Source organism: Lepidothrix coronata, unplaced genomic scaffold, assembly GCF_001604755.1.
Source record: "Lepidothrix coronata isolate B3197 unplaced genomic scaffold, Lepidothrix_coronata-1.0 Scaffold28, whole genome shotgun sequence".
NCBI lineage: Eukaryota > Metazoa > Chordata > Aves > Passeriformes > Pipridae > Lepidothrix > Lepidothrix coronata.
In genome coordinates this window covers 6,052,870-6,061,581 of record NW_016690208.1, presented here as the reverse complement: position 1 = coordinate 6,061,581, position 8,712 = coordinate 6,052,870, and the positions used below count along the sequence as shown (strand labels likewise).

Below are 8,712 nucleotides of genomic sequence, written 5' to 3'. Positions count from 1 at the left end.
CTGGTTTTTCTGAGGAAGGCATCTTTTCAACTGGCTGCCAGTGCTGATGGTTTCTTAAAGATTTCCCCTCTGCTATTCTTAGAGTTGTTGCATGTTCTTGCCCCTTTGTGTTTGCAGGGCAGCACAGCCCTGCTGCCTGAGCACTCTACCAGCCCCTGATTGCTGTGACACACGTAACCAATGGTGTTCTGAGCTTTCGAGGGGGGCACTAAAAAGGTGATGATGTGAGGCAGTGAACGAAGCTCTGTGCAGCCCGGGCAGGAGAGTCTGTGCAGACCCAGTGCAGCACAGGGAGTGCCTGCCTGTGCCCGGCCCTGCTTCTGTCAGCCAGGGCTGGGGCACCTGGGCTGGCTCACCTGGGCTGGCTCACCTGGCCTGCTTTAGCCTGGGCTGGCTCACCTGGGCTGCTTTAGCCTGGGCTGGCTCACTAGGATGGCTCAGGCAGGACTATCTCAGCCTGGGCTGTCCCCCCAGGGCTGTCCCCCCGGGGCTGTCCCCAGCTGTGTCACCCCCCAAGGTTCCAAGCACAGCCTGGAGAAGCCCCGTCTGCCGAGGCTTTGATTGGATTCCCAGGACTTGTGGCACTTGTGCTGCTGTCCATGTGTACACGTGTGAGGAAACTGGGAACGGGGGTGAAGCTAAAAAACAATGCATTCAGATTGCCCTTTTATTTTTGTTTACTCTTCCACCCCATTGTGATTTATGCTCACTGGAGTCTTTGAACCTCAGGCCCGTGAGTGGAGCCCAGTTTGGGGCTGGTTTGGTGCTGCTGGCGGGGGCTGTGCGGGCGTCCCGTGCTCGGAGCTCTGGGCAACTTCACTGCAGAGCTTCCCTTCCTTTGCTTAACCTCTGACCTGTGAAAACAAGAGTTAATCAAAACTTCTGAGGTAGCTAAGAGGAAGGGGAAGTGTTTGGTTACAAATTAAATATGAGCAAGTCATAAGCCATAAATCTTCAGTAGTGCTACCAGTTGTGCTACTTAAGTTCATGCGGCACAGAAAGTTTTGGGTTATAAACTCCTCTGTTTCTTTGGAGGGGTGTTTAAAGGCTGCCTTGAGGATTTGCTTTCTGTAAGAAAAATTCACATCTTTTTTTTTTTTTCCTTTTGCAGAGATCTAGAAACAAATCAAGATAACTATATTGCTTGGGTTTTTTTTTTTTTTTAGTTGTTTTTCAACTTTAACTGGTCACAGTTTGGTCTAATAAAAGCAGAACTGTTTCACTATTGAGTAGTCAACACATGGAATAAGTGATGAAGTAAAAGTATTGAAGGTGGCAGGATAAATTAGCTTTTTAATGTATCCAAAACTTTTGGGCTGAGAGAGATCCTGAATCGTGCCGTGGCAATGGGGGAGGTGAAAACTGAAGTGAGATTGTCTCACAATTCTGTGGTGGGTTTGTTTTATCTTGTCTTGCCCCTCTCTTGAGCGAAGCCTCACAGATCCTTGTGTGTTGTGGGGTGCTGAGTTCTGCTTCAAATACCAGCTCATTTCCTCAGCTCCCAGACTGTGACACTTCTCAAAACAAGACATTATTCTCAAAATAGAAAAAGAAGCAGTTAATGCTGAGCTGCTAAACCATCACCTGGAAAACAAGGAAGAGTTAAAGTTACAAAAAGGACAACATGAGGTTCATCAGAGGATACTGGTGAGGAGACAAGGGAAGGCCAAGGAGTGTGACAGCAGTGCACCCAGGCCCCTGGCAGGGCAGAGCAGTGTGAGCAGCAGCCCAGCCCCTGACCCTGGTTCGGGGGCTCAGCGTTGTCCCGCTGGGTCCCTGTGCTGCCAGGACCTGCTCCATGGTCACCCTCAGAGCCTGGGGAACCTGCTTTGCCTCTTTGCTTTGATGCACATACATCATAAACACAGGAGCAGCTTTAAAGGTTCTCGTTTCAGCTCTGTCAGTGCAGCTCTGCAGCTTCCCCACTCGCAGGCACTGCTGGCAGCAACTTGTAAATGTAGTTTTCCAGAAGGTCCCCGAGCGATTAAGAAGAACTTTAATTGTGCCTCCCTGGAAGCAGCTGTGGTTTCCCACTGCCAGGGAGCTTTCTGCCTCCTTGGTTTCCTGTCTTCTCAAACTCTTTTGATAGATGCCTTGCACGGATTTGTTTACCAGGTTCTTAATCTCTACTTAGCAGATATGTTTGGAGAGGATTTCTTGTTACCCTTGTAATGGCTTTTAACTCTGCTGAAGTTTATTTAACTAAACAGAAAGAAAGAAACTTATCTTCTACCTAATCCTTCTGGATTGTTTACAATATAATGCCAAACTTAAATGCTGTTTAAAGTGGTAATTGTCTGTCTTTCTGCTCTATTCCAATACACACTTTGTAAAGATGTTTGGAGCGTATTAATTTAAACGATAATACTGTCATATAACATGAAAAGTTAAGTTGCTTATCAGTATATTTTGATAAGCTACTTACATTTTACAGTAGCATTTGCAGGCTTCAAACAAAGGCTAATGATGGAGTGCCAGTCCCTGTGTCTGTCTCATACACAGCTTCTCACCTCATTTATCACCCAGAGCTGCCCAGGCAGAGCACGGGGCACTCCATTCCTTACAGCTGTCAGGATGGAGTCATATTTTATAAAAACTTTAGATCCTGTCTCACTATATCACAGTAGAACCCATTTGCTTCAGAAAGCAGCTGTGGTTAAAGCAGCATCAGGCAGTGCCTCACACTGGCTTTGCATTCGCTGCAGCCCAGGGAAATCCCCCACAGGTCTGGGAAAGGGGGTTGGAATAAAGAGCCGTGCCATGAAAACAGGGCACAGAACCCTCCCAAAGCTGTAGTGGAAAGGAACATCTTCTCTGCCTTACTTTGTGCAGTGGAGATGTAATTCAAATGAAAAGGCTGTGATTTTTCTGCATGTTTCTCTTTGAATCTTGTTTCTTCTTTTCTTTTGGAAGTTGTGTGCAAATGTGAAGGTGAAGTTTCTGTTTGACCAAAGTAAGGGCCAGGCTAAACACAGTGATGGGATGAGCTCTGACAACAATTAAAAACTGAGATACTGGTTATATGGTTTAAAAAATCCACTTGTGTGAGGACTCAAACCCAAAATAACTGCCTGTCTTGGCTTTCCAAGGACCCTCAGCAGCTGTACAGGAGAAGAGTTATTTGACATTCAATATGTTCCAGCACACATGGACATCAGTGCACAGAGATCTTTGGGGTTAAACCTCGTGTGGGACTGTGTGTGTTGGTGAGGGTGGGCAGCCCTGGTACTGTGGGGCTGGGTGGTGCCCAGCAGTGGGGAAGGGTGAACTCCAAAGCTCAGCCCTCCAAGGAGAGGGATCCCTCAGCCTCCTGGCAGAGCTCTCCTCCCAGTGCAAGTCTGCTGTGGCTTTCCTGACAGATAATTATGCAGCATCACGTTGGGATGCATCTGTAGCATAAGGGCTGGTGATCCTGGATTTATTAACTGAGATTTAGCAAGTTAAATGTATGCTTTTTCTTTTTTTCTTTTTTCCAGTTACCTCCCGTGGTTTGAAGTCTTTTATAAGCTGCTCAATGTCTTGGCAGATTATTCAGCAAAAGGACAGGTATTATTCTGAAATACTGACCCTCCTTTTCCCTGCCCAATATCAGATGGGGGCGAGAGGATGAAACGAGCTGGTTGAAGAGGTGCTTCTATGAGAGCTGACCATGTGAATTATTGATCCCTATGATGCAGTGACATAGAAGGTCATATTCAACTTGGGAAGCGCCTCTGAAAAATAAATATGCGTTTAAATTCTTTTTGGGAAAAGATGAAGCCCCAGGGTGTGGCTGTGGCTCCACCACAATCCCTGGGTTCCTGCAGTGGCCCATGCTGGGCTGACCCCTACCCTGTGCTCAGCAGTCCTGTAATCCCACATTGTGACAGGGGCTGATCCAAGGTTATTGTCGGGTGCAGGAGGTGTGGAACTAACCCTACTAATGCCAGGTTTACCCACCTGGCATCATCTGGCCCTTCTGCCCTGGAGTTAACCCGGTTGCACCAATGCCTACTTAGCATTCCTTTTTTTTTCCTCCTTATTTCAGGATAGTCAAAGGAGTGAGCTCCTAGAAACATTTCATAAACTCACCATCCCTGAGCCAGGAACCTCTGTTCACCTCGGAGTGGTAAGTGAAGGGGGGAGATGGAAACTAAGGTGCTTAATATTCATTCCGTGTCATAACAGAGGAATGTCAACAGCAATTCTCTGTCCTGGAGCTTGTACACAGATGTTGTTTCCCTGTGAGGACACAGAGCTGTGAAATTCCCCTTTTCACATTCGGGGCCCTCTGTTTGCCTCTCCCTAACCTCAGATGTCTCTGAAATGCTGTTCTCTGGTTGGAGGGAGGTTGTGTGTGTTGCCCATGGAGATCTCTGCCATCCCTTGTGACCTGGGGGAGCTCACAGAGCAGCACCAGGACATTTATTGCCCACACTCCTGCACAGCTCCTGGGCCCTGCAAGGGGACAGGGCTGGGGGGGAAACAGTCACATGCCTGTCACAGCAGCCTTTGCAGTATTCATTGTTTATCACATTTACTGGTTCCTTCTCCTCTTCCCCCCTCCCTCAAAAAAACTCATATGAAAAAGAATTTATTTCATTTTTATATCTTGTGAGAAAATTAAGCAAAGCACACCAACAGAACAGATTTGGGATTTTGTTGATGGGATTGCACTTTGCATTTAGTCTTTTGGGGTTTTTGTGCTCAGACTCCCTTTTGCAGCACACCCCTGTGTCCCAGGCACGGTGACATCCTGCAGAGCCTGTTGCTGCCCCTGCCTGTGGGGAGTTCACAGGGACACTCCCCTCCTCACATCTCCTCTGCTCCTGCTCCCACAGGACTGCCTGGCAGCAGGAGCTGCCCCTGCTCCCCTCTCCTGGACAGGAGCAGTGGTGTGGCCCTGCTGGTCCCCAGCTGGCCCTGGGCTGTCCCTGTCCCCTCAGGGCTCCCTCTGTGTGAGCAGCATTTCTGTTCAGAGGATGAGTGACAAGGAGCCATCTCCCAAGGCTGGGATCAGTTGGGATATTCCGTTTTTTTCATACCAGTGGTTCCAAGGAATGCTGCTGGTCTCCCCTTGTCTCAGACATTTCATGGGCAGTGAAGCAAGAAAGGATATAAAAAGGCAGCCCAGGGACTGTGAGCTGTGGTGTGTTCCTGCATTTTATTTTGGCTGTTTCTGAGCCTGTTTCGGGGTCAGGGTGAGGTTCCTCCATGTGACACAGCTCTGTGTGCTGTTCCTGCATTGCATCTTTGCAACCAGACCAAACCAGTGACACGTCAGAAGCAGAAATGGTGTTTATAGTGTCTGTGTTCAGTGTGGCTGTTGGACCCACTTGCTGTTTCAGGTTATGGACTGATCGTGAGGCACTGAATTGCAATAATCAATATCTGCTCTTTTTGTAGCACTCCTACTTTACTGTGCCTGACACCAGAGAGCTTCCCAGTATACCTGAAAATGTGAGTATTTTGAGAGGACCCTGCACTTTACTGCTTCTATTTAATGTCACAGCAACATAGATAACACGTGTTAGTTTGGTAGTCATGGATTATATCCTGTGGAATACTGAGCTTTAGGAGCTGGCAATGTGTGATTAAAAGCTGAATTGCATGAAGGACAAAGTACTAATGGCCATGTGGAAATGGGCAGAAACAGCAGATCTGCTGATCCTGCACTGGGACCCCTCGGGAAGGATGACCAGGGAAAACAACCTGTTTGGCTTCTGAAAATGTCACACACGTCTGATCTCCTCAGAGCCACTTCTCTGGAGACTGCTGGAGCCTCACGAAGTCTGAGGTGTTCCAGCAGGGCTGGGCTCTCCAGCCAGGGGCTGGGGGAACACAGTGCTGGCATTTGCCTCTCCTCAGTGCTCTTTAATGTGCTCCCTCTGTGTCTCAGCCAAATTCCTGTGCCTGACATCCCAGTTTTCTTCCTGGAGCATTGTGTGGTCGGTCTGAGCATCAAATACCTCAGCTGAGACATGAAAGAAAGGGAAGGCATCATCAAGACATTTCATCTCATTTGGGGATGATTTGTATAGCAGATAGCATTTGGGGCTGTTTGTTTCTCTTTCAAAACACTGCTGATGGCTTCTCTGTGTTGCAGACTCTTCTACTGACACGGATCCTGTCAGTGAATTTAGTAGATGAGCTCTTTCTTCTGAAGTGCTTTATTTTTGTACAAATACAAATACACTGGTGTAATTCAAGAATCAGTTCCTGAATCTAAACCAGCTATCAAATCCTGCCCTAACTCACAGAGTCACTGATGGGCCTTGGAGATGCCTGGTGCTATCAGGTGTCCTGCTGTCCCTGCCAAGGTGGGCTGGGCAGGGTCTGGGGACAGCCAGGGCCCCCCTGGGAACAGGAGAGGGACATTTCATTGGGGTGACAGACCCGTGAGCCAACACGTGTGTCTGTGTCCCTGCCCAGATTAGAAGGGTTGGGGCTCATTGTAAGAAAGCAAAATCCTACAAATCAAGTGCACTGGTCTAACTGAAGCTGCAGTTGACTCTCTGCTATTTCTCAGGCATTTCTCATGTTTATATTTACCTAATGAATATTGTATAGTTTCTTAGGAGGTTTTTATCTGGGTGTTAATGCTGCTTTCATGTGGAATTAAAACCTGATAATACAAGGACATTAAAGGAGCCTAAGTCTTCATGTATTTTAATCAATGGACTTGATTTATTCAAAATTCGACATCTCTTATCAGTGATTATGTTTTGAACCCCATATTTAGCAGAAGTTTTAGTAGTGCCAAACCTTGAAGTTGGATGCAATGACGAATGGAGAGCTGCACAGAGCTCTGTTTGGAATGTTAACAAGGCTCTTGGAATTATCTGACTTGGTGTCAGATCCCTGTGTTTAATGAGTTTCATGTGAGGGACATGTAAATGCATTGTGGCTTCAGAAATGGATCGGGGTCGCTGCAGGAAATGCAGGGCAAGACTAAGTTTCCTGGGAGCAGCTGTTGTGTTTCAGAAGTATCAGGTATATTAACAGGCTGAAATGGTGACATTTTCCTGGTGATCATACTCTGGGGTATTTTTGTATCACTGAGTCCCTTTTCCTCAGTAGATGATGGTGGAAGAGAAGTCTGTGATTTTTAATCTCAAAACTCAGTGTGCATTTATTGATATTAGATAGCAAATGATCAAATGGATGATTGATCTAGGAACGAACTTCCAAAGGAGCATGAGGGAGTTTTGTGGCACTCTTGGTGAATTTTGAGGAGTGGGGATACCTGTTCCTGTATCTGGTCTGAAAACCCCACTTTTTCCTGCCCCAAGGAAGGTTTAAGTCCTAGGAAACAAAATACCCAACCATTATCCTGCAAATTGGAACGCTTTCATTTGTATTTATTTAACTCATTCATGGTTTTGTCACTTACGAGACATGTCTTTCAAAATACATGTGTAAGGCCCAATTTGAGCTTCAGAGCTGACAGCTTTCTCATAAATACGGCTCCCGGGGAACACGTGAGCTCCTCAGTACCAATACATTTCCATGCAGCCCACATGCTTCCCAGGTGTCCTTGGCAAATCTCTGAGAGCAGACAGGACTCAAACCTCACAAATCTTCCCATCTGAAGGTACATTTGTGTGTCATTCCACCGCAGTGCACTCGGTGGAGGAACAATCGCGAGTCCAGTCCCACGTCTGTTTTCCTCTCGCAGTGGGTGCTGGTGCCTCACACACACATCCCTGTGGAGCAGAGATCCTCCCCAGGCAGGATGCAGGGGCTGTGTGCTCCTTCTGCCGTGCCCCTGATTTGGGTGGCAGCAAAAGTTCAGGGCTCCTTAAAAATGGTTTTAATTCCCCCAGTGTGCAGGAGCTGTGTCGTCACGCGCCGTGTTTTGGCGTCGGGGAAGGCTGGGTGAGAGGGGGAAGAGGAGCCGTAGAGAAGACAGCTTATGTTTAGACAAAAATATCATGTCAATCAGCACAGATGGGATGAGAAATACAGAAAAAGTACATGATAGTTTAATAGGTTTTTGGCAAAACGTGTTGGCTTTTTTTTTTCTCCTTTGACTGTACCTGTCTGTGGCTCCAGCTTTGCTGTAACAAAGGCCTGGGTGGTTGTTTTATTGTACATATTTGAAGCCAACCATAATGAACCCAGTTTTTATCTCCCTACATCCTGGTCCCAAAGTCTCCCAAATACAGTGCTTAATTTTCCTTCAGTTCTTTGTGTTTGGATGGCAAGCTGGGGAACATATTTTTGCACAGTATGAAGCATCTTGGCAGACTTCTCAGGCCAAGTATCTTGGATCTGTCAAAAGTGCTAATAGGCTTTGTTGAGCTTCTTTAAGTTTCTAAATCATATTTGCTTTTTGCTTTTCTGCACTTTTTTATTTAAGGATGATTAAGATTGCACTTGAATTCATGACTAATCTAATTTTGCTCTCACATGTGCTTTTTGTATAAGGCTGTCTTTATCATATAGCAACCCTTTCATGTCTGTAAGAAGCTATTTGGAAACAAATTCCCTAATTCAGCATTTCTGGGTGTATTACCTTTTCCTCCACAATGCCCCTTTTCTTTAATTTCTATGTTTTAAGAAGTGAAAATACCCTCTCCACACACAAATCCTTTTTTCTTTACCTTGCCCTGTGGAGCCCCTCGTTCTAGGCGAGCAGAACACGCTGGGATCCAGTTGCCTCTGTGGTGGCTTTCTGGTTTTGATAGTGAAGATCTCAGGATCACATTGTGCTGTTTGTTAGGAGACATC

General features: G+C 46.6%; 1 protein-coding gene across 1 annotated transcript in view; it reads left to right on the top strand.

Moving 5' to 3' along the window:
- Positions 1 to 8,712, top strand: part of LOC108495067 (DENN domain-containing protein 1A) — a 142,129-nt gene that overhangs the window by 62,918 nt on the left and 70,499 nt on the right. The window contains exons 6-8 of the mRNA XM_017810332.1: positions 3,477 to 3,546; positions 4,028 to 4,108; positions 5,386 to 5,439. Coding sequence (XP_017665821.1) covers positions 3,477 to 3,546; positions 4,028 to 4,108; positions 5,386 to 5,439 — 205 coding nt within the window. The remainder of the gene's footprint in view (positions 1 to 3,476; positions 3,547 to 4,027; positions 4,109 to 5,385; positions 5,440 to 8,712) is intronic.